At 42.8% G+C, this 25,674-nt stretch overlaps 1 protein-coding gene across 3 annotated transcripts in view; it reads right to left on the reverse strand.

Annotated features, from left to right (window-relative positions):
- PDE1C (phosphodiesterase 1C) overlaps window positions 1–24,096 on the reverse strand; it is a 479,464-nt gene extending 455,368 nt beyond the window's left edge. Inside the window, exon 1 of one of the 3 annotated variants that reach the window (XM_036897373.2) lies at window positions 23,487–24,096. In XM_036897373.2, coding sequence (XP_036753268.2) covers window positions 23,487–23,571 — 85 coding nt within the window. In that variant the 5' untranslated portion in view covers window positions 23,572–24,096. The remainder of the gene's footprint in view (window positions 1–23,486) is intronic. The other 2 variants (XM_036897374.2, XM_036897380.2) reach the window with 2 other exon arrangements.
- Window positions 24,097–25,674: the final 1,578 nt, after the last annotated feature.

Consider the following 25,674-nt stretch of genomic DNA (forward strand, 5'->3'; position numbering starts at 1 on the left):
CAGAGATTTGAAAGTAGGTCCATCTAACTCAAAAACCCATACCTTTGACATTCTACTACTTTCACAGCTAGTTTCTAATTCCCTCCAAAGTGGATCCAGGTTGTTAGGTGTCTTGTCACACACTGTGTCCACTGGGGTGGGTGACTTATGCAGAAAAAACCCCATGCCATCCAGGACTTTGGTTGGGTGAGCCCATATAATGCTTAAGGAATGGCTGATAAAGGCCACCAGTAATTATGCAAATAGGCTCACTGGATTCAGTGCCCACACTGATCCTATCTTTTTTCTATCTGTCCTAAAGTTAATGAGCCAGAGGCTTTCCATGCCCCACATTCTCTGGGCCTATTAGGGAGCTAAAAAAACAACCAGGCACAGAGCACTAACAGAAGTTCTGCCTAGAAGCCTTTTCTGCTCATCTCCCTTCCTTTTCGAGTAAGCTTTTCCAAAACACCCAAACAGATGCTTTTTTATTCTTCCACTTTCACACACAATGTCCCCAATTGTTCTTTAATCCAAATACATTTCCCTTTGAAATCTGTGGTGGCTTTGCCAAAAGGCAAGGGCAGTAATCTAGTTTGTGCTGAAATTCATTCAGATATATAAAATTAAGAGTAGTAATGGATATTGTACACCTGAAACTAATATCACGTTATGTCTATTATACCTCAATTTTAAAAATTGTAAACAGTAGTAATGGGTTTAAGCAGTTGTTAACAAAACAGAAAAGCTGAAACACTCCAAGATTAGCAAGAAAGAAGTAAGAGAGAAGGGAATTCACCTCACCAGCACCTTCTGCTATTTCACTACCCTTTAGCCAAGACAACTGCACGACCACTAACAATGAGTGAGCAGGTCTAGGTAGGGCACACTCAACCACCCTCAGATGACGAGATTTAGATGAAGTCGGCCCCATCCTTCAGTACTCATAGTGGTCACCTGATACAAGCCTGATCAGTCAGTGCCTCCAACTCCCTCCCAGACATAGTAATTCTTTCAGGGTTGGGCACATGATCCAATCCAGGCCAACAAGGCTCTATCATAGGACTTTATGCTGGAATAACAGGAAAAGAGAAGAATGTTCTTTCTCTGTGTCTTAAGGACAATGTCGCTGGAAGTCACCACCCAGATGGAGTTTGCCTGAGAGCTGAGCCAACACATAGAAAAGTAGAGCCAAGAGATGGAAAGAGAGACAGAGACTAGGCCTGAAAACATACTTTGAGCTATTGAATCCAGCCATGCCTAAAGTTAAGTCACTCTTTGGTATTTTCTGTTTTGTAAATCAATAGGTAAGGTTTTCACTGCACTCAATTGAGTCATGTCTGACCAAAGGAATCCTGACTAACAAAGATAGATACATAACCAAATAACTGAAAAATGAGTCAGAATTGTATGGTACTGTCAGAAATTAAGAACACATGGTGTTATGTGCAGTCACAGGAAAAAGACATCACTTCAAAAAATGGAGAAACCAGGGAGGTGGTACTTGAGCTATAATGCATATGTAGGAACAGTTGGAAAACCTCCCCTGAGGGAAACGAAGGTGGTAAGAGGGAAGGGGGACAGTACCAAGCCAGAAGAACAACAGCAACAAAGCCATGCAGTATTTTAAAGCAAGCTCCAGACATCATTTTACCAATAAAATCTTCAGTACCTTTCTCTATCACATACAGACTTTTCTTTAAAATAACCAAAAGACGATTGTTACATGCAATTAAAAAAAAACAATTCCTCAATATCTAATGCCTAGTCTGCACTCAACTTTCCAGTTATACCCAGAGCACCTTCTTACATTTGTTTTGTTCAAATCAGGATCCACACTGGACACCAGAGAGTTTGAACAGTCAGACTTACATTTTTGGAAGATCACTCTCAAAAATTTACAAGAGACAAACCTGTCAAAGCTAAATAAGTTAGGAGGCTATGGCCATGATATTGATGAAAAGTATGATGGGAAAGAGGATGTAAAGATGGAGAAAGGGATTTGATGGATCTGAAAATATGTAAGAGAGAAAAGTTTCAGGGGGGGAACCAAGGATGAATACCACATTTCTAATGAAGGCAAAGGGTAGGGTGAGCAGGTGGCCCTTTGCAGAAGCAGAAGAGAGGCAGAGAAGAACAAAATCAATTCAAGAAATTGTTTTTGAGAGCCTGCTACATGGCATGGACTCACTGTTCCTTACACTGCAATTCAGTTGAGAAAAGGACAAAAATCCCTGTCTTCTTAGAGCTTGCATTCTAACTGATGGGCGAAGGAGAGGCATAAGCAACAAAATACAAGTTTAACAAATAAATGAATTCAGAAGACTATGAAGGAATTAAAATCTGTGATGTGACAGATAAGGTCTGGGGCCAGGGGTGAGGCAACAACTTCTTGAGATAGACCAATCAGGGCAGGCCTCTCTGAGGATACGGCATTTGAGTAGAGACCCGAAAGATGAGATAGGGCTGGCCACGAGGATGAACAGGCAGAAGGAACTGCAAGAGCAAAGGCCCTGAGGTGCAAATGAGCTTGAAGTTAGCCTCAGTCCTCAGTGCAAAAACAGGATTAATTGGGCAAGAATTTCATGAGCTGAGATGCGTGTGAGTAACGAGCAGAGGGAGCTGGAGAGGCTGGAAGAGCCATGTGAACACAATGCAAGGGTCTGACCCAAGTAGAGGAAGCAGAAAGTGAAGGCTGGGTGGAAGTACCCTGGACCTAGCTCAGAGAAGCTCAGTGAAGACCTCAGCCCCAAGTGGTGCCTGTCAGCAAAGGAAAAGTCAGGCTGGCATGCCACCAGGACAGGCACGCCGCATATGGTGCTCACAGGGAGAGCGGAGCAGCAACAGGCTCCTCCAGGGTTGCCAACCCCGCCACCTGGGCCTCACCAGACCTGGGGCCCAAGCTGTGGAAGTCCACTCCTAGACACAGCCCTCATGCACTAAGGATAAGACTTCACATCAGGAATTTAAGTTTTGTTCAGTCTTAAAGTTTCTGAAAGCTTCATCCCTACATTATCCCAAAGGCTCAGAAGGATGCCTTGTTCAACCTGTCTTGGTGATGTCAGGGGCAGGACTGGGGGATGGGCACAATTTGGAGCCAGACCTGGGTTCAAACTCTTGCCCCACTGCATGCTGACCCCAGGGCTATGGGAGGATCACCAACATCTCTAATCTCAGTTTCCCTACTAGAAAACGAAACTAATGACACCTCTCTTTCTGGAATGATAGAGTGATTGAATAACATGTATAAATCATAGCACAATGAGGATACAGGAAATGGTACAGTGAAAAAAGAAATTTTTAAGTAAGGGCTCTACATTTCTTTATTCCTACCTTGCCTATTCCAAAAGAGAGTTAAGGCAGCTGGTGCACAAGGAATATTTGTTGATTGGGTAAATGTAAAATGGAGACCAATGAGCTGGATCTCCCATGGAGAGACTCAAAGAGAAAATGGGAAAAACTGCCTACAGTGAAATTTATTAGGTATTTTTAATATCAATAATTTGAATTCCAGCCTTTCACTGGGAGGGAGAAAACTGAGTCTAGTATTTAAATGCAGTTAGGATAATAGGTAAAAGGCCTTTAAATCACATGCAGCTTTTCACTAATAGCACTGAACTGGACGGAGCCCCTTCCCCATCCTCCCCGCCTTCCCCTGTCCTCAAAGACATGCTTATGAAAGGACTCTTGAATACTGGTCAGGGAGGCGGCAGGAGAGGTCGCAGCTCTAGTTAGCACCCCCGATAATAAATTATTAGTTATTCTGACTTGGAGAGAACCTCTCCCCTGAGACCTGAAAGAGGGAGGGAGCTAAAGAACACAAGTCACTCGACCTTCCTGAACACACGTCATGATAGCTGCGCCAGCAGCAGTATATAGAGACCTCCTTAAAAATGCCGGCTAAATGTTCACCACAGTGTTGTTTATAGTTAAAACACTGGAAGCAACCTAAATGGTCACGAACGAAGACTGCATTACACCAATGCTTCTCATGCTTTAATGTGACATGAGTCACCGACGGGTCCCATTACACTGCGGATCCTGAGCCAGTATCTGTGGCAGCAGGTCTGGTTGGGATCAAGATTGTACATTTCTTAAAAGATTCTGGATGAGGATAACATTGCTGGCCTGTGAACTTCACTGTGAGTTCCAAGGCCTTGGTTAAACTATAATAATGTACATTGTTATAACGTACACCTGTTAAAAATGATGTGGCTCTCTCTATTCATATGCAAGGGAGTTTAGGAAATACTATTAGGCAATAAAAGCAGCCTATCAAATTAAAAAGATTAAAAAGCAGAGCATAAAACAGTGTACATATTAGAGTTCTATTTTATACACAAATTTTGCATGTTAAAAATGTAAAATAATACACTACAAAACTTGAAAGCATTTATCTCCAGGTGGTGGAGTTCAGAGTGATTTTTTCTTTCCATACAACTGTATTTTCTAATGTTTTTCCATTTTGCAATAATCAAGTAGTATATGGTTAATAAAAAAAGAAACCTACAAGAGGCCCAGGAAAATGCTTTCTCCCTGATTAGGAGGCACAGTCAAGGAAGAAAGAGATGAACGACTTCTTAGGAAGCTGAGCTAATATCAAATGTGAGCACACCGCCCATCACAGTGCCCCAAAGGCCTTTAGAAAAGGAGAGTAGCTTGATGTGAGGAAAATATGTTCTGCATGACAAGTTGAAACTCCACATAGGAGCTGATTAGGAATAGTGACCAAGATGCCGCCTGACCTCAAGACCTGAGGCACCTCCAGCCTGGATGTCATGACCCTCAAGATCCTACTCAACAATTATGTGGCATAGTATCAGGGACACAGGCTTTGGAGTAGGTGGGCTCCAGATTCAAATTCCAGCTTTGACACTTAGCCATGCAAAACAGAGGTGCAAACTGGGCTCCTGTGAATTGTTAAATGAGATGGCTTTTGAGAAGTCCCTTCCACATGCCCTCTGGACAATCTAACCAACTTGTCAGGGGCCCATGGGGAAAAAAATTTAACCTCAGAATATACTGTTGGGCTAAACTGAGTCTACATTCTTTCTTTTGAATGAAATTGTCTGAGGATAACATGCTGTGATATCCTAGAATAGATAAACAATAAGGGATACCAGTTTTTAAAGAAACAATTATGTTAGAAAAAGGTTTAAAATTACAATATTTTATCCAGGAACACGATCATTTCTGAAATAGGAATGATGCTGTGAAATGGGTAGTTTTCATCAGAAGGAAATGTATTGCAGTGGAGGAAGTTATGGTGCCAGATTGGTTAGTTGAAATAAAATAATTTCTTGTGAAAATTTAGAAAATTAACAGACCCACAAGACTTTACTGACAAATAGGCAGAACAGGACGGAACAGGCACATCTGCCGCCAGTTTGCACCATCCCTCCCTGACTTGGCAACAGGTCCTCCACCCTCGGATAATGACAAATTGGGCAATGCTTGAATGGAATGAGCACCAGGGCAGAGGGGCAGCTTCTTGTGGTCTGCATAGCTGGAGAACATCTGGGGAGGCATCTGGGAGGACTCTGGTTGTAAATAAAAGATGAAATGGTGAAGGGAAAGATTTGAGGAGATAAACTGGGCCTTCCTGCTCGAGAACCTCTGGGGTGCTGCAGACCAGCTGTTTTTCCCGCTAGTTACTTGCAAGGGGTACAAATGAATCCCCTCCACTTTGTCTCATCTGTTCACCCAGCAGCAGCATCTCAGCCTGAGAAATGAAGATGCTCATTAGCTTGGGTGAGTAGACTGGGGAGTACAACAATGCAGCACCCTGAAACTGAGCTGTCCCTGCCCCTTGTGATCAACCAAGAGAATGGAGACCAGTGTTTGAGAGCAGCAGGGCCAGCAGTGAATACTGAGGCACTTCAAGCGAGATGAGGCCCAGACTCAGTGGGAGCCTTCATAATCCAGCTTGACTGATCTGTGCTGGGGGATGCAAGTTGACAAAGAAATAATTAAATTCACACATATCCAGGACAAACATTCCAAACATCCCACCAGACCAGATCATATACATATACACTCACTTGTTCCACAAAAATTTAAGAAAACAAGTTACTTCACATTGAACCAATGAAGATGCAATTCTCCCATTTAAGTGAATTCTGAAAATTCTAAGCACTTTTTTGCACAAATCAAGAGTCTCAAAGCCAAAACTCACTGCCTACAGTGAGATTTATGACATAGCAAAAACCAAGACTTTCAACAAACAAAATATTCAGAATTGGGATGGCTGTGTCAGATACTCTGTGCTGTCTGACAAAGACTAGTGAACAGAATCCTGATTGTATTTGGGTGTGGTGGACCCAGTTCATGCAATGACTTGTAATTGGTCTAAGTCAATAATGACAATCCCCTCCCACTAAGCTAGTGATTGGTCTCAGGGGGTCAATGTGACCCAGTGCATATGGCCACCATCAAGTAATGAGCTGAAGAACAAAAGCTATTTTTATTGGGCATGCATGTCAAATGTGTCAATGTAAAAGAATACATTGGGCAAAAAGAGACAGGCAGCCATGTGATACCTTTAGTAAGTATCCATTAAGCATCTACCATATACTTAGTTAACCCTATGATATTAGGTATGAAATAATTAATCAGTAACCTCTGTAGCATCTGCTTCAAGATGGACATGGGGGTGGGAGTATTTCAGGTTACTAAACAAGAAATGCCCTAACACCTGGAAATGGAGAAACCTACTTCAGCTTGGCGCATATCCAGGAAGTGACTCTTTCAGCACTCAATAATGTCAGTTGCAAAAAAGAACAGGATTTGCAGTAGCAGCAATGAAGACACAGGGCTAAGGGTGCCCAGTCAAAGGCTGGTAGTGCATAGACTATGATAGTGTGTCCCATGATCCAGGAAGTGGGCAGCCAGCATTTTGCAAAACATATTAGAGGAAAGCAAAACTATCCACAAAAACTAACTGATAAAGTCTTGGTGGCGTGCTTTGAGCTAATATATAAACATAAACCAAGAACTTCCTGTTATTACAATACCACGTCTGAAAGTATGTTAGGGTGACACCAAGGACAGAGGTCAGCCCACAACTATGTCCTTAGCCACAGTGTACACAGAGTTAGCACAGTGAGAACCAGAAATCAGGATCAGAAGCCACGGGATTTCCCTTGTGGATCTTGGCATTTGTTTGTCAGTAAGAAGGAATTAACTTCAGGGCTCAGACGGCAGGACAGACGAGCATGGTGATGGTCAGAGGAGGATCACCTTGAGAACAAGAGGGTGAGGTACGAATCTCGCCTTCAAAGACAGCACAACTGATCTGTGGGAGCACTGCAACTATAGTTGTGTCTTAATCACAACAAATCAGTTGTTAACACCATAACTGTGGCGGCAGCCTAGTTCATGGATATGAAATGTGGAAGGGTCCCCAATATAAAAACACTGAGTCCTGGTATCACCATCTTGTTGGGTTCCTGAGGAGAATAATGTACTTAGAATATCAACTCATGCTGCTGCCTCTTTTCTGGAGATCTCAAAACATGATGTGAGCCCTATTCTCACTCTGGAAGAGAGCAATGGAGGATTGCATAGTAACAAACATAAACCGCTGGATAACAGGAAGGCTTAAGTTAGATTTTAAGGGGGTTTTAGACTAAAACGACACTTAGAAACATCTAAGATGTCTCAAACATTTTTAGCAGTAAACCTTTTATTCAAATGGAATTTTACGCAGAACCACAATTTGGATGTAATGATATTTATTATCATTTTACTTAAAAATCAAAACTTTTCTATTTATAATAAAGCAGGTCAATGAGATTCATTAGATGCTGTTTTGTTAGATGTGAAAATTTCAAACTGGGGGTCAAAGATGACTGTGTGTTATATCAGCTTCAGCATCCAGTGCATTTCTCTGTCATGGTTACACAGGATCAAAAAAATTCAGATTAGTACTTATAAGCAGGGACAAACTGGACAAGCTTTGCTACTCACTCTGCAATCTCAGGATACTTTTCAAATAAATTGAAATAGAAGAATCTTCATTCAGAGTTCTACTAGAAAAATAGCTAATCTTGCAACATAAATTCACATGTTTACAAATGCTGATGCATTCAAGAAAGTTGGTGTATTTAATAAAATAAGCAAATGCATATAATATTTTTAGTTAAAAATACGTTTTACAACTGATATTTGAATCAAAGATGTGCCCAATTCCTAAAGCACCTCTACTAGGCCCTACAAGTCTACAAAACTATTTTTAAACCACTGACCAAATTAAATTCCCTGATTTTACAAATGAATTTAAGCCCAGACTGGGGAGATTGTTGCTCAAAGTCACACAGTTAGAGATGCATATCTAAGACTAAAACCCAGAACTCTCCATCCCAAATTCCAAGGTGCTTCCACTAATCATGCTACAGTTCTAAGAACTGTTCCCCCTCAATATTAGGTACTCATTCCATTGTTAGCAATGAAAGCAAGCTTACATATTTTGTCAGATGGGACCTTAAACACCTTGGCATGTATTTCAGAGTTTAAAATAAACTTCTAAATAAAACCTCACATGATGCCCATGCCCAGACCCCACTGACATCACTGGGCTGGTGAGGCAGTGGTTCACACAAGCTCCTGTCAGCACATAATGTACACAGCTAATCACAATAGTGGCCTCTCTCTCCATGGCCCATACTTTGTACTTACTTAATAAATCTTGATGAACAAAAAGTGCGAAAGCCAGTGAACCTGAAAGCATGTTGCAGGGTAAAAGTTTAGCATCAAATAAAGAAAAAATTATTTAGCCATCTTTTGTATGAAAACTCTCCAATCTCCCTTTCTGTATTCCAAGCCTTTAGCCTAGATTTCCCTACCTGCAAGTTGACAAGAACATTGAGGAAAACAAAACATAAAAGCTACAAGTCTTCCTGGATTTCCCCTGCAAACAGATCTTGGAAATGCATTGTGGTGGCAGAAGGGCAATAAAATTAAATATGGAGTTCCCCCTGTGGTTCATTTATATACACGCTTGCAAACCTCTTGACTACACAGAGCTGATAAATCACTTGCTCCTGAGTTTAACTGAATGTCTAAGACAAGATACTGCTTGCAATGGATAAAAACATCCAGCAAATCACCAACATAATGATATGGTACATAACCATGCTCATTTAGTAAAATCCTGTATTTGTAGATGACTGCTCATCAAGTTGGCAAACCTTATTTATGAACTGCAAGACATCAGTTTGTGAAGATGTAAACTTTTTCATTTACTCGGGATATAAATGGCCACAATGAAAGTAGAAAATATTATTATAACAATACTAATAATAATATCAACAATAGCTATATTTATTGATCGTTTACCATGTACAAAGCACTGTTAAAAGTACTCTACATTTATTAGCTCTTTAATATTCACTGTAACCTTAAGAAATAGGCACTGTTATCAGCCCCATTTTACAGCAAAGCAAACTGGGGCAGAAACAAAAAGAAAGTACTAGAAGTGACAAAAACAAGTGTAAACAAGACTTAAATGAGCATGTGTCTTTGCCCATCTAGATATTAACTGGTATCTAACTATGACTCAAGAAACAAGGAAAAGGTTTACACATCCCAACCATCCTCTTCAGCAATTCTGTTAACACAAATGAGAGGCATTTTAACACAGGAGCAAACAGTAAATCCTAGAGTTAGGAACCTTGGTGTCTAGGAGGAGGCTGGCTAACTACACGAAAGGCAGCTTCTTTGAGGGACAGTGCTATGTAATGGTTAGGAGTTGGGGCTCCAAAGCCAGGCACCCTGGATTCCGACCCTGGCTCTGCCACTTGTAAGCCCTGCAATCTTAAAGTAAATCATTTAACCTTTCTGTGGGAATAATGATAATAATAACATCTCAAAGGGTTGTGGTGAGGATTAAATGAGCTGCCTTAACATAGTACCTGATCCCCAAGAACCACTCAAGAAACATCAGTTACTATTTTAACCACCATCACCCCCATTGGAGAAAGAAACAAAGAACTGGGAAATGAAGCTTTGGTTGGCATAGAAATAACAAAATACTGGCTTTTATAAAACAGTTGTTCACTATTCTGCTCCTGGACTCAAAAGGAAAAAAGAAAAATCCTTACACTCCACATCACTTAAAAGCAATGCACATGCCATGCTTTTCCACATTAAGCAACATATGGCACTACCCAGATATGAACAGTCATTTTTTAATCTTCTATAAACTTCACTTTCATAGTCTTCACAAATTGCCAACAGGTATTCAAAATTTTTTACACAGGCCTCAGAATACCAAATATGATGTTTCTGGCCCAAAATGGCATAAAGCCACAAGTTCCCGATGCAAATGCTCCTGCATTCTCATTAACAGTAAAGAAAACATAGAAAAAAATAATTAAAAGTCGTAACAAAACTACAGACCACAGCCCAAAACCAGGACCTGGGAGCAACTGACGAGGAATACAGACTAGATGGAACTGGACTTGAGCAACAGCTGCTGAGGCATCAGCTCTTGACACAGCCTAGCTTTGATGAATGAAACCAACCATGAGACCAGAGGGAGAGACTGAGAGAAAGAAAGATGCTTCAAACTCCCCCTTTCATCTCTCAACTTCAGGTTCTGTTCCCATCTTCTCTTCCCCAGCTCCAGCCCCTACCTCTTCCAAATCTAAACAGAAGCCACAAACTCAAGAAAATACTAACTGATGTTGGGGAGAAGAGACTTAATGGTAGCACAACACACTCCTCTCAAATAAAGGCAACATACCATCGGGATGAACTCTGATAATAATGCATACTGATAGCTGTGGCCTGTTCGTGTTCAGAGTGCCAGAGAATCAGGCAGCAGGAGACAGTAGAGGCCACTTCAGTAGAGTAGGATTCATCAGGTAATGGCCTAATGGAAACAGAAAACTGAACTAGGAGTAATACACACCAACATGCCCCAAGCATGATAAGGGGACTGCACTATATGGGGGGATAAAGGAGAAACATGAGTGGGGGAAATAAAAATGCAATTGAAATTGCAAAGAAAACAAATGTAGGAGAGAAGGAAGGATCCCAAGAAAATTAAAATGCAATAGCATAAGTAATGGACACATTGGAAAGAGTTAAAGAACCAAATTGATATTACATAAAATCCATTCAGTGGTCAAATCAAAAAGGAAATCAGAAGGAAATAACAGGGAAATTAAAGTGATTCTAGTTGTGGAAAACACTCAATATAGGGACAGTGTCTGTTCCTGAAAGAGAATTCAGAACAAATAAAAAACAGGTAATAATCAAAGATACAATAGAAGAAATCATTTATTAATCTCCAGAAAAACTGCATATGCAGATCAAGTGGTCCTTTGGCTTTCTTTAAAAGTCAATTAAAAGAGACATCTACCCACATACTTGCAAAATAATTTGACTACAAAGATAGAAATTTTTGTAATTAAAAAATATAAAAACACTATAAGCACCCAGGCAGAAAAACAAGGTTGCCTGGACAGCATGAAAAATCAGTCAGGCTTCAGATTTCTCCAATGGGAGGCTAAATCCAAGGAGATCAGAATCAGTGCCTATAGAATTTTGAAGAAGAAAAAAGTTACCATCCAACACTTGTATGGCACCAATTTATGTGCCATGTTAGAAAGGGATTTTCAGATACATGAGTTCTTAACATACACAGGCACTTCTAGAGACTTTCTTGAATTTGTAATCCAACAATTTGGAAATTAATACAAGAGTTCTAGAAAGGCACAAAATGACTGGCAGTGAAAAATAAAACTTGCTAAAAGACATAACAATTGGCAGAAAATTGGCTATAAAACTGGATTCTATGACTATGAATGGGCATAGCATTCTTTTTGAGGTGATGGAAATGTTCAAAATTGGATGGTAGTGACAGAGACACAATTCTGTTAAGTTACTAAAAATCATTTAATTGTATACTTAAAGTAGGTTGATTTCATGGTAAATTACACCTCAATAAAGCTGTCTGTATTAGTCAAAATTCTCCAGAGAAACAGAACCAACAGGATACATACAGATACATATGTAAGAGGAGATTTATCATAGGAATTTGCTCACACAATTTTGGAGACAGGAAGTTCCATTATCTGCAACAAATTGGATGATGCACACCAGCACTGGCGAGGATGATCTATACTCATTCTACAGAAACAAATGCTTATTTATTCTCTAAACACTCTCACAGACACACCCAGAAATAATGTTTTACCAGCTGTCTGGGCATCCCTTAGCCTATACAAGTTGACACATAAAATTAACCATCACATTAAGAAATCAAAATCTAATATAAAAACTTACCAAAGAGAAAAATCTATAATGCTAAAAACAATATGAAAACCATCTGAGAAAAAATATAAACATTTACGTGTGGAATTGTAAACTGGTTCAACATTGGAGGCAGGGGTTAGAATATATATTTCAAATGCTTCAAAAATATTCAACTCTTTCTAATCAACAAGTTTACTTCGAAAAATTTATCCTAAAACAAAAAGGATTTATAAAGATGCATAAACAATGATAGTCACTGAGTGGTATTTGTTATAGCAAGACAGCAGAAAGAGTTTAAATGTGCAACAAAGATCAGTTAAATAAAACCATGCTAGCTACCTTCAAAATTCTGTTGAAGACTATTGATATGAAACAATATTTAATGACACATCATTAGGTAGGGGAAAAAAGTAAACAACAACAGAGTAATACTCCCATATTTGAAATAAGAATAATGGATGTGCATATGTGTTAAAACCCAAGCAGAGAAAACATTTATGAAATTGTTAACAGTGACTCTCCATACCTGCTGATACTGCAAGTAGGATTTTGTGTTCTCCTTGCCAATCCTTATTTTATGAAATTTTCCACAGTCAACATGTGTGACTTGCATAAAAATTGTTAAAATAATAGAAATAGTAGTAATATCATGCTGAAAATTGTTAAGCTTTTTCTCCTTTTGAAAAGCATTAATATGCTAGTTCTTTTTCTCCTTAGCATGAAAAAAAGCACCACGGATTCCCATTAATGGAAAAAGATGTGGCTTGCCATCACCCTGAGGGACACTTTCAGTGGGATGATTACAGCTGCTATGACAACAAGGGGAGGATGTGATGTCACATAATGATCCAGTGGCTGCAAGGTTCCCGTCCCAGTGCAGAGCTCTCGCCGCCAGCTGGAAATCCAGCAGAGACCTCATTAAGAGCATCTGTTCGGTAATTACTACAAGTTTCCCCTCATCATGCATGCAGCTCTGAAAACAGCCCTACTGCGGAACTCCAACTCCTGATTCCAGAGGGCCTTAACCTCCCACTTCTGCAGAGCTCAGACAGACAGCGACCAGAGACCCAGCATCAAGTGCCTGCACAGTCAGTAAATGCAACCTTGATCAAAAGAGGCCAGGAAGGAAGAAGCAGCCAGTGAACTCTCCCTGAAGCAGACGTAAACTAGAGCTCAAAGTGTATAACTCTGGGATCTTTCATTGCATCTCCCTGGAATGTTTAAATATTGTCATTTCCATTAGAGAAAATCTAATACACCTCTAACCCACAGAAAAGAAAAGCAAATAGCAGTGATTGCACAGTAAGCCAAAGAATCAATTGTAATATTAGAATGCTAATGAATTCTCCTAAAATGAATATGAAATCCCAAGACCGTGTTCGCACAGTGCTCTGCATAGAACACAAGCAAACTGCTATAATGGAAAAAGCCAGGCAGACCTGATTTCAAGTCCCAGTCCTATTACTTACTTGATCTCCTGAGCCTCAGTTTCCTCGCCTATAAACTGAGAATAATAATGAGTAAAAAGGGTTGTTGAAAATTAAATATAAAGCTCTGAGACTAGTGTCTGCTACTAAAAAAAAAAGTTCCTCTAAAATGTTTTCAGTCAAAGAATTAATTGGTCCCTCCTTAACTCTCTCTCCCTCTCTCCACTCCTACTGCTCACCATTATAAGCTCATATTATGTATGCTGTTCTTATACATGCTATTTTCTTTGCCTAGAATGTTTCCAAAATCTCTCTCCTGCCAATCCCATTCTCAACCTCATCCAGTTCAGTGATTCCCAAAGCTTCACATCAGTGTTAGAAAGAACTTTCTAAAAATGCACATGCCCAGGCCCCATCTGTAACTGCAGAATCACAGTCTCCAAAGCATGGGGCCCAGAAGTCTTGAGTAGGTTCCCCATTTGGTTCCTATGCAGCCAGCCCTGCCCCTGAGTATTTGAAAACCACTGATCTAGTTGTTCCTACTTCTTTAAAACTCGGGTCAAGGACTCTCATACATTGCTGGTGGGATTGTAAAATGGTGCAGGCACTTCGGAAAACACCAGGCACTTCCTAAAAGTTAAACATTAATTTGCCATACAACCCAGCAGTTCTGCTCCTAAGAATCTACCCAAGAGAATTAAAACTTGTTTCCCACAAAGACCTGTCACATGAACGTTTATAGCAGCATTACTCATAATAGCCAAAACACAGAAACAACCGTGTCCATCAGTTGGTGAAAGGACAACTGTATATATCAATAAAATGGAGACTTCAAAATAAAACAATGAGGTAGTTCTACATGGTGATGAGTGTACAACTCTGTAAATTCACTGAAAACCATGAATTGTACTTTTAAAATGGGTGAATTTTATGGTATGTAAATAATACCTCAATAAAACTGAATGGAGGGAATGCAGAAGTGAGGGGAAGGGAAGGCAAGACAGGAAAAAATGGAGTCCAAGCCCATGCTGACTCCTGCAGGCAGTGACCTTCCTGCCCTCACCTCACCCTTCATAAGCCTCTCCAACAGCACTTGGCCCAGAGACATCATTTTTCAGTATCGGTCTCCCTACAAACCTTTTCACTTTTTAAGAATGAGGAATTTGTCTAATGTCTCCTTATGTTTGCCAGTTAGTAGGCACCTAGCCAATGTTTGTAAGATAAAGAATGAAAGAATGAGTGACCAACTGAGCTTTCAGTTGAAATAAGCTACAAGAAACATTCAGGTCCAGAAAGCTTAACACCCTGTTTACCTCCCTCAGACAAGGTCGTAAAGCCTCTCATTAGGATGCTAAGAAGAGAGGTTGCATGACCCAAAAGTGCTTTGAAGTTTTTCCAAAGGCACGTCCCACAGGTATAAGAAGAGCCCTTCCTTGGCCATCTCCTGTGCATAGTTAGATACACACATAACCATTTTAGCTTCAGATGCTTTGGATTCAAAGTCCTGTTCTCTCCACTTCCCTAGGTAAATGCCTTTGTTTCCCCATCAGAAAATTGGGAATTAAATGAACTAGTGTTTTCAAAGCCCTTAGAATAATACCTGCATCACAAATGCTCAACTACATACACACAGAGAATAAGTATATGTGGGGTGTGTGTGTGTGTGTGTGTGTGTGTGTGTGTGTGTGCGCGCGCGTGTGTGTGTGCGCGTAACTGGTGAGACAGCACTGCCCAAATGAGCCATGATGTGAAATATTCAGATAAATTTCACCTGGCTTGTGGGGTGGCAGGATTAGGGAAACTGAGATGAGCATAAAACATGGCCTAGATACCAAGAGAAGCCCAAGCTGAGTAATTTTAAATATCCATTCATACAATTAAGTCTTTAAAAGCAGAACAACATGCATGATCCCATTTAAATATAAATGTGAACCTAGGATAAAGAAAAATATGGTACTAAATTTACCTAAATATTGACAAGGGTCATCTCCAGATAATGAGGTTTTCTTTCCTGAGTTCCCAAATAAACATGGATCATTTTTACAGGCAAATAAAATTAATAATTCTATCTTCATTTTGTTAAAAAATGAATTAAGTAATTAGGAAAATGAGAGCCTCCAGCCCCCATGGACCACCTCTCTGGCAGCCTTAAAGTCTGATTTAGTCTGAAGAGAGAAGGAATACTCAGAAGGATGCTGAAAGGCCCAGATACAGGGGAGGAATGCCATGCACACAAAATTATTACACAACAGCAGGACCAGACAACAAAAACTCATGGGCTGACCAGCCACAGTACAGCCAGAATGTGCCTCGGTGAACACAAATCTGATCACTTCTGCTTAAAACCATTAACTGCCTTTCCACGGTTCTTGGGAAAAAGACCAAAACCCTTCAGCTGGTCTACAAGAACTTCTGCCCACTTCTCTAGCCTCTTCTTGATCTATGCTCTTCCTCTACCCACCCTCCTGCCACAGGGCCTCTGCACAGGCTGTCCGCTCCACCTAGATGCTCTCTTACCTACTCTCCCACCCCCTCCATCACAGAAGCCCACCCCAAAGCCCCAGACCAGGTTCCATCCCACTGTCAGGCGGTCCTACAGCACCCTGGCCATGCTGTCAGAGGACAGAACACAGTCACACCACTAATGCCTGTGGGCTCCACGGAGCTAATCAGTTTTACTCACATTGAATCCCTAATACCTAACACCATGTCTGTCATGTGGTGGGCACTCCATAAGGAAAGGCTAAGTGAATAATCGCAATCCATGGGCAGGCAGGGACACTGCAAAGTAGGAGCCAAGAGGAAAAGCAAGACCAGATCATGGAAGGCCTGTGAGCCCTACCTGGGAATGTGGGCTTGATCCTGCACACAATGGGAAGCTACTGGATAGTTTTAAAACTGAGGGTTTTAAGCTGCAGGATAGTTTTAAATTGCCCAATCAGTTGTGTGTTGCAGAAGAACATTTCAGCTGCTGTATTGAGAAGAAGGTTAGAGGAGAGGCAACTTGGGAGGTGGGGAGACCCTTGGAATGTTGTAATGGACTCGGTAAAGAAGAGGGGGGTCTGAACTAAGGCAAAGGAGGTGGAAGGGAAAGTATGAATGGGAAAGGGTTTAGAGAAGGAAATCTACAGACTTGATGACTAATTACATGGAGGAGGGGTGGGACACAGGAAAAGGAATCTAAGACAGTTCCCAAATTTCTGTCTCTGATGCCTGAGCTTCACAAAATGTAGAAACTGGATTGGAGTAATTGTTCTGGAACAAGTCACTTTGACTTCTTGAAGCCCCAGTTTCTCCCCCTGTAAAATGGAGCTGCTCATAGTTTTCTTACAGAGTTACTGGTAAATTAAATAAGTCAATGTTTGGGAACGTGCTTCACAAACGATGAGACCTTATTATCATCATCAACATGGGGCAACAGTTTGCATAAAAACTGCATAATCACCCCCCAAAAACATCCTCTTTAAAATAGTCACTAACAGCAGGTTTACAGTTTTACACAACTGGCCTAAATTCTGCATCTTTAAACTTTTTTCACTGTCTTAAACAGTTGGCCTCATGAAAGACCCAGATGAGGTAGGAATAAAAGGCATCTTGTTGGAAAGCTGCGTTTCCCTGGGGTCCAGCAGATGGTTGGGATCTGGTTCTGCTCAGAGTCCTGCTGGTTCCCTCTTTAAGAGATGCTGGATTCCCCTCCAGTATTTACTGACTTGACAAAATTTGAAAATCTAAAGTAATGTCCAACAGTTAAAGAAAGATGATGAATCACTAGACATAATAAGCCTTTCTTGGAAATTGTAAACTAATGACTTTAAAATAGAAATCCATCCACTTTCCCACTTGATGCCTAAATCCTATTGTGTTCATCTGGGCTCCCTGTTCCCAAGAGCCAGAGTAAAACGACGCCAGCCTTCTCCTGGGGCCTCTCAGAGAGCTGCAGCTCCCAGAGGGCTGGAGCGCTCCAGCGCTTTGTCGTTACAGGGTGAACGGGTAAGAGCCAGCCGGAATACCTTCGGCTCTGGAATGAACTAAGGAAGGAGAAGAGATGGAGCAGAACCTAGGATGTGTGAGCACCTGGGAAGGTCTCGTGACGGGGCCAGCACCTTTAAACTATCATAATTGTATACAGATGTTATTATTCCTACTTTACAAGACTCAGAAAGGAGTGGTCAAATTATCTCATAAATAGCGAATATGAGAGCTCAGCAATTCAAAGTCTGATGTGTCTAAAAGTAAAGAAATGTTCTTTCCACCTTATGAGCCACAAGAATCCTTTGAGATGATCACCAAATAGTCAAGATGTCTGGTAAATAAAATATATAATTCAGCAAGTCCAACACAGCATTCCAACCCAAAAAATACAAAATACAAAGGCAGGAGAGAGCTCCGACCTGCAGTCTGAAGAGCTGCACTGAAACCCTCACTCGCCATTAACTGCCCCACCTGCACCTTCACTTCTAACAGCCCGAGCAGACTGCCTTCAAGGCCCTTTCTTAAAGGCTAACCCAATGCTGGCTGTTACTGGTGATGCAAGTCAAGGACAGCTGGTCCTTCTCTTATCTTCTTCTCCAAGCCCATGAAATCACACCTAAGCCACTCTATGTGTTTATCGAGAGAGAAAGCGCAGCAATCAGAAGCAGAGAAAAAGGTAGGGTCAGCAAAGCAATCAGTGTGACTTCATCTCAGAGAAAAGATGTGCAGCAACATATGTGCACTCATACTCAGGGATGGAGTCTTGAGAGCTTTGGACCTTTGTCCAGCAGATACTGCCTTCCAACAAATAAAAACCAACTTCCAGCAACTCTGCTTCCAAGCCCCCAACCCCAGTGCCTTTTGGGGAAGGCCTGGTTCTCAGGCCAAGCTCCCACCACACTCCAGAGCCTGCCTGCCAAACACCACAGGAAGTCCCAACCAGCGATCCCCAGAGCAGCTGGCACCAATTATCCAGGACCAGCTGGAAGCACTCAGCTGGTGGGAGGCAGGCACTCCAGATACCCTACATTCAAACAAAGACAGCCATGCAGCCAGGCCAGCACTCAATGTAAGTGGCTGGTGGGGGGCTATGGGAGGCAGCCAGGGGCAGGCTATGAGCACCAGCCAGGAAGCAGCTGTGGGTCTGGGAGACCTACCTGCTCCCTGATATCAGGGCCTCTCCACCATCACAACCAGTGACTACCAGTTACTGGCACTTGGAGTGGGCTGGATTCTTACATTCTCAGCCTTTTGAACTCTCCCAACAATGTAACAGCTAATAACTCACACAGCTAGTTAACTGTGAAGCCAAAATTTAAACCAAGATAGTCAAACTCTAGAACCCATGCACTTAACCTCTACATACACTGACTCTCCAATCCAACAAGTTTTTATTAAACAGGACCCATGCTGGGTGCTTCTATAACCATTACCTGTTATTGCATTTGTTATTCATAGCAAACAAATCTAGTAACATGAATAGAAGCCATAAGGGCTTCCTATCACATCAGAATGGAGCTAACCCTGCAGTCAAACTTCCCCCCAACCCCCATTTCCCACTGGGATTTGATATCACAAGGGTGAAATGGCTGGAAGACCTAGGCAGCTAACTCACTGACTTGCTTTTTGTTCCTTTCTTGTGTCTAGCTCAGTGGTTATCAACTTCCCTCCAAGTTAGAATTACCAAGCAAAGTTGTATACACAAAATCCAGTCTACTTACTTAAAGAATAATTTCACTCTTTACTAGTCCTACATGCAATTTGCTCTGCTTTGCTTTGAACTCTGTAAAACATCTTTCAGCAGAAATTCCCAGTGCACCTCACTGAGCCATCTCCATGAACCTTCCCACCCTGGGAAAGCTAGGGGGGCTTCAGGACTCCAAGTTCACCTCCTTCCTAGAGGCAGGAACCCCAGAGGTTTCCTTACTCAACAGGTCACTTACAGATGGAGAAATTGACACCCCATATTAAGGGATTTGCCCAAGATTAAAGAGCAAGTCAGTAAGAAACTAACTCTTTCAGTTCTGAGTCTTGGATGTTTTTCCCTACACTGTCCATTTCCCCCCATGGTTCCCTGCCCTTCTGCAAGGCCTATTTGAGTGCTATGTTCAGCAAATGTTTATTAACTTCCAATAATAATAGTGCTATAGACTGAATATTTTTGTACACACCCCCCTCAAACTCATATTTTGAATCCTAACCCCCAATCTGATGGTTAGGGCCTTTCAGAGGTCATTAGGTGATGAGGATGGAACCCTCATAAATGGAATCTGTGCCTTATCAAAGAGACCCCAGAGAGCTCCCTCGCCCCTTCTGCCACATGAGGACACAGTGAGGAGACAGCCATCTGTGAGTCAGGAGGCAGGCCCTCACCAGACACCAGATCTGCAGGTGTCTGCACCGCCACCTCCAGAACTGTAAGAAAATTAACTTCTGTTGTATAAGCCACCCAGTCTGTGGTATTCTCTTATAGCAGCCAGGGTAGACTTAAGAATCTTAATGCCTGAGAGCTCTACCTGCATTATCTCATCTAATTTCCCAACCCAGCAAGGTAGACACTATTTATTATGTCCACTATACAGCTTAGGACACTGAACTTTAACTATGTGATGCCACCTCTCCAAGATCCCAACAAAGAGAAGAAAAAGTTCAGAAACTGGACCCCAAATGTCCAACTCCAGAGCTTGTGATATTCTGGACTACCAAATCCAATTTAACCATCCTGGTCCCCTTTTCATTCTGCGTCCCAGGCCATATTCCCAAACCGGGCTCAGAGGTCATTCCTGCAATGCCCCTCTCCCCATAGCCCCCGACTTCCCCATAGCCCCACGTGAACTCTGCCCATTGCTCTGTCCAGGTCCGTAGAGGCTGTTTAGACATTCCAGGTACACTGTGCAGCCCAGGGAGATGCATCAGACCATGGAGGGCAGGAGGGAGCCCAGTGCCCACTTTGCTCTTGTTCCTGATTGCTGTCAGGGACCAGTACAGTTGTTCAGGGCTTCCTGGCGGCCACTCCACCAGTGCAGGCCAGTACTGACCCACCTCTGCACCTGCCCCAGAGCACACCCACCCTGCTCAGGACCACACCACTGCTCCTCACCCACTCCCAGCCAGAGCCAGCTCTGGTCAGGCATGACTTCAGGTGAAGGGAAGGGACACAAGGCACACACTCACAGTGTGAGAACACGTGCATGGCACTTCACTCTCCAGGCCATGGGTCACCCATAAGGAAAGTGTTATGAGCCCCATTTATTCTGAGAAGGAAACTGAAGCTCAGAGACGCTAACTGACTTGCCCGGTTGGCACAGTAAGTCTTTCTGTGACTTCTGGAAATTTATCCTCAAAAGTATTCATGAATGTACTTAAAGATTTAGTCTCTTTTCATTGTTCATTATGGTGAAAATTAAAAGCAACCTAAATAGCCAACAATAGATTGATTAAATAAATACTGTGTGGCATGAAGCAAAGCTAGTAAGATATTAAATAACAGATTACCAATCATGATGATTGCATTTCACTTAAAATACCGTGTATATAAAAAAGAACTATAAGTATATACAAGAAAGATTAATAATATTTAGCATTGGGTGATAAAATTACAAATGATTTCCTTCTTTCTTCTTGATTATCTGTGTTCTCTAAAATGTCTAAAATTTCTAAAATGTCTTTAATGGCACTTAATAGCTTCGACTTTGTAAGATATTATGTCTGAACGTATCACATCTCCCCATGAGTACAAATTCCTTGAATACCAGTTTCTAAGTCTGATTTATCTTCATAAACTCACTAGAATGTTAGCTTAGGACCTTGAATAATTACAATTGTAATTTATTGAATGTTTGCCATGTGGCAGGCATTGTGGTAAGCTGTATCTTAGAATACAGTAAAATTCAATAAGCATTTGATGAAGGAGAGAGGAAAGGACAGATGGAAAGGGAAGACTGAATAAATGCCCAGAGATCTGAAAGAGACTGACAGCTCTCTCACCAGGATGTGACCAGCTCACTTCTGAGGCCCCTTCTGACCAGCAGACCATAACCATGTGCCAGACCATTCCTTCTAGTGAGTACAGAAGCAAAAGGAGGAAAGGGCTTAGGTCAGGGAGGACCACACAGTAACCTGGGTTTTCAAATCCACACTTTTGGAAGATAAGACTTCACAGTGAACTACCAGGTAAGATATTTAAAAATGATGTTTGAAAGTTTTCTTACCGTATGCAAGAAAACTAATATTAACATGACAGTGGCCTTACAATAAACCACTTTTGACCTCAGTAACCTTTAGTTCATTTCTACAAAACCCCAAGCACCCACCATAATAAATTAGAGGGTAAAAGATTAAATTAGACACAGTCTCCTCCTTAAGGAATTTGTCATACAAGGAGAACCAACGACAGTGTGGAAATAAGTGTTCAAGGCAGGGTGTGACCTCACAGAGGTCCAGGAGTCTAAGGAGAGTGCACAGGGAGAAATTCTTTCTGATGGAGAAGGAGAGTAGAGAAGGTAGCAAGTGAGAGCCAGGTTAGCCAAGATTTCTCAGTGCAGAGTTGGGGGAACAGCATTCCTGCCTGAAGGAAGGAATAACCTGAGCAGAGGCCCCCAGGGTCGGTTATGGGTAAGAACAAGCAATGACGTGGGGATGAAACAGCTTTGAAGTAACAGTTGAGCCAGGAGAGGCAAACTCAAGCCAGAATGGAGAGCCTTGGGAAACAGGCTAAGGAGTTTAGACTTAATTCTGGAAGTAATGTGTTAAGTCCCTGCCCCAGAAATCTTGGGTCACTTCATTAGAAGGAGCAAAAGTGGTGCAGAGATGAGCTCTCACTGTTGGTCTCTGCTTGCTCCTCATTTTCTGCTACACCTCCAAGCAGGTGCAGCCCACCAAAACAAATTATCACACTTCTCACATTCCAAGGCTTTGGGGTTAAGCTCACTTTTAAAGCCATAGTGACCGGAGCATGTTCAAAAGTGCAAGTGCTGCAGCAGCTGGATGGCACCTGGTTCTGCCCTGCCCTTCTGCAGACTGGCATTCCAGAGAGGAGGGCCCCCCCTGGCTTTGCCTACCTCCTAGAAAGAGGAGGCAAGCGCTGGACCATTTGTTTCAAGACAGCGCACAGCATGGGACCAGCAGTAAAATCATCAAAAATTGATCTCTTCAAATTCAGCCTCCAGAGGGCCAGGCCCTGTGGTCCTGCTCCCTCCAATAGCCGTGAAGATTCCTCCAGCCCCGCTCTGGTACCCCTTTTGGTAGAGGGTTTGGGAAGGAAAGAAAACAGGGAACCACTGGGGTTCTGGGGGACAGGGGACAGCTTTTCTTCAATTAGCTCAGTAACATCATGCATCCCTTCCTCCATGCCTGCGTCCTGCCTCTCTCTGCCAGACTGAATGCGCCTTTTTTTCTGCTTTATCGCCTCTCTCTTCTCCCTCCATCTCTCCTCTTCCCACCTCTCTCCCTCGCCCTCTCCTTTCCTCCCTCCTTACCCTCTTTTTCACTTTTTCCGTCTCCCTTTCTCCTTGTTTCAACTTTTGTAGCAACTATTGTTCAATCTCTGTCTGAACCTCTCTCTGTGTGTCTTTCTCAGCCTCTGCATCTCTCTATCGCTGCCTCCACGTCTCTGTCACTGTCCCAGTTTCTGCCCCGGCTTCTCTGTCTCTGTGTTTCTGCCCTGGGTTAGCCTTCCCATTCACACCTCTGTCTAGATGTCTCTATCACTCTGTCTCTGCGTCTCTCCGCGCGTCTGTGAGCAAACACCCTGCCGCCGCGGCTCGCGGCCCAGCCGGACCCCCACCGCGCCCCCGGAAAGGGTGTCTGCCCACGCCGGGAGTCGGACGGAGGCGGCAAAGTTCTCACCGATGGTGAAGCTGTAGCCATCGATGCTGAAAGTGGCGCTCCGGCATTTTTTGAAGCCCTCTTTCCTGCTGCTGGTGTCCGTCATGGCTCGGCCGGCGGCGGAGCCCGGGGTCTCCCGCGGCAGAGCGCGCAGCCCCGCGCCCGGCCGCGTCCCTCCCGGCGGCGCAGCGCGCGATGCCCCGCAGGTCGGCTGCCGCGAGCCGAGCCGAGCCCAGCGAGCGCGCCGGCCGCAGGCGCGGGGACGACAGGCAGCTGGAGCACTAGGCGCTCGGCGCAGCCGGCGCGCCCCGCCGCTGCCCCATCTCCAGCGCCAAGTTCCGGATCAACGGCAGGAGTGCTGAGAGAGGGGCACGACGCGCCCCCGCGCGGGTGTGCTGGGCCGCGGGGCGGGCGCCGAGGGCCCTGTCTCTCCACCTACTCGCTGCGAGCGGCTGGAGCCAAGGCGCTATAGGCGCGCCTGCTTTTTGTCTCGACTTCGCCTTCCCTCTCTGGAGGCTGGTGGGGTTTGGGGACCCACGGGAACGGCTAAGATTTGGCGACGCGCTTCTTCTAGATGTTTTCTCTGGCAGGCAGGAGAGCTCCAAAAAGCGCATCAACAGATGGAAAAGCAAACATCGAAGCCAGATGCTGCCGAAGTTTACTCCAAACAAGGAAGTTGGGAATGACCGCCACGCCCACTTCCTCCCAGCAGCTGTCCCCTCAGCTAGCCTGGAACCCCTATAAGATTACTTCTCAACAGTCCCTGGCCGGATAATTATCAAACTAACCTGTAATGGTGGCCAAGCGCTTTCACACAGAGGCTCTAAGACGTGCAGTTTACAACCAAGTTCTAGCCCATTCCAAATGGCTGGTCCCAGCTCTTTCCAATTTCATTTTGCCAAAGAGAAGACTCCTGGAATTTGTGGGGGTGGGAAAGATTGCACCAATCCTACAGCTAACCCTCCTGTTACAGAAAAGGAAACTGAGGCAGCGAAGGGCTTGACGAAGATCCCACACTAGAAAGTGGTGACATTTGGAAATAGGAGTTTCACTTCCTAACACCAAGTCAATCACTGGTTCTCCCAGTACCTGCCTAACCTGAGTTAGGCAAGGCTTATACAAAGAAAATCATTCCCTCCTACCAGCAAGCAGTTTCAAGGATTTACAGTTGCATTGTTCTGTTGTCATGGGCTGGGGAGCTCATGAAGACCCCAGAGCTGAATCCCTTGGTGGAGCCCAGCCAGTGTAACTGGTGCAATGACAGTGCTCTTCTCAGGCTATTATGGAACTACAATTAATTTAACCTCATTTGTTGTGATGGAATTTGACACAATTAACAAATTCTTGTCAATATTAAGAACATCAATCAGGTATATTCCTAATGTGTTGCATTTTGGGGAACCCATTAAACCTTCAAGCCCACTGGAACCCAGGTTAATGAATGTCTCAGGAATTGAATCTTCTTCAATTCACTATATATCTTTAGAGAAATGGTATATTTTACATCAGATGTAGTTGGCCCTTCAGTTATAAATTCTCTCAGGAATAGAAAGTCCAGATATTAACCTAAACATATATGGTCAATTAATATACGATAAAGGAGCCATGGATATACAATGGAGAAATGACAGACTCTTCAACAGCTGGTGTTGGCAAAACTGGACAGCTACATGTAAGAGAATGAAACTGGATCATTGTCTAACCCCATACACAAAAGTAAATTCGAAATGAGTCAAAGACCTGAATGTAAGTCATGAAACCATAAAACTCTTAGAAAAAACATAGGCAAAAATCTCTTGGACATAAACATGAGCCACTTCTTCATGAACGTATCTCCCCGGGCAAGGGAAACAAAAGCAAAACTGAACACGTGGGACTATATCAAGCTGAAAAGCTTCTGTACAGCAAAGAACACCATCAATAGAACAAAAAGGTATCCTACAGTATGGGAGAATATATTCATAAATGACAGATCCAATAAAGGCTTGACATCCAAAATATATAAAGAGCTCACGCACCTCAACAAACAAAAGCAAATAAGCCAATTAAAAAATGGGCACAGGATCTGAACAGACACTTCTCCAAAGAAGAAATTCGGATGACCAACAGGCACATGAAAAGATGCTCCACATCGCTAATCATCAGAGAAATGCAAATTAAAACCACAATGAGATATCACTTCACACCAGTTAGGATGGTCAACATCCAA

The sequence above is a fragment of the Manis pentadactyla genome, chromosome 7 (genome assembly GCF_030020395.1).
Source record: "Manis pentadactyla isolate mManPen7 chromosome 7, mManPen7.hap1, whole genome shotgun sequence".
In the NCBI taxonomy this organism is placed as follows: domain Eukaryota; kingdom Metazoa; phylum Chordata; class Mammalia; order Pholidota; family Manidae; genus Manis; species Manis pentadactyla.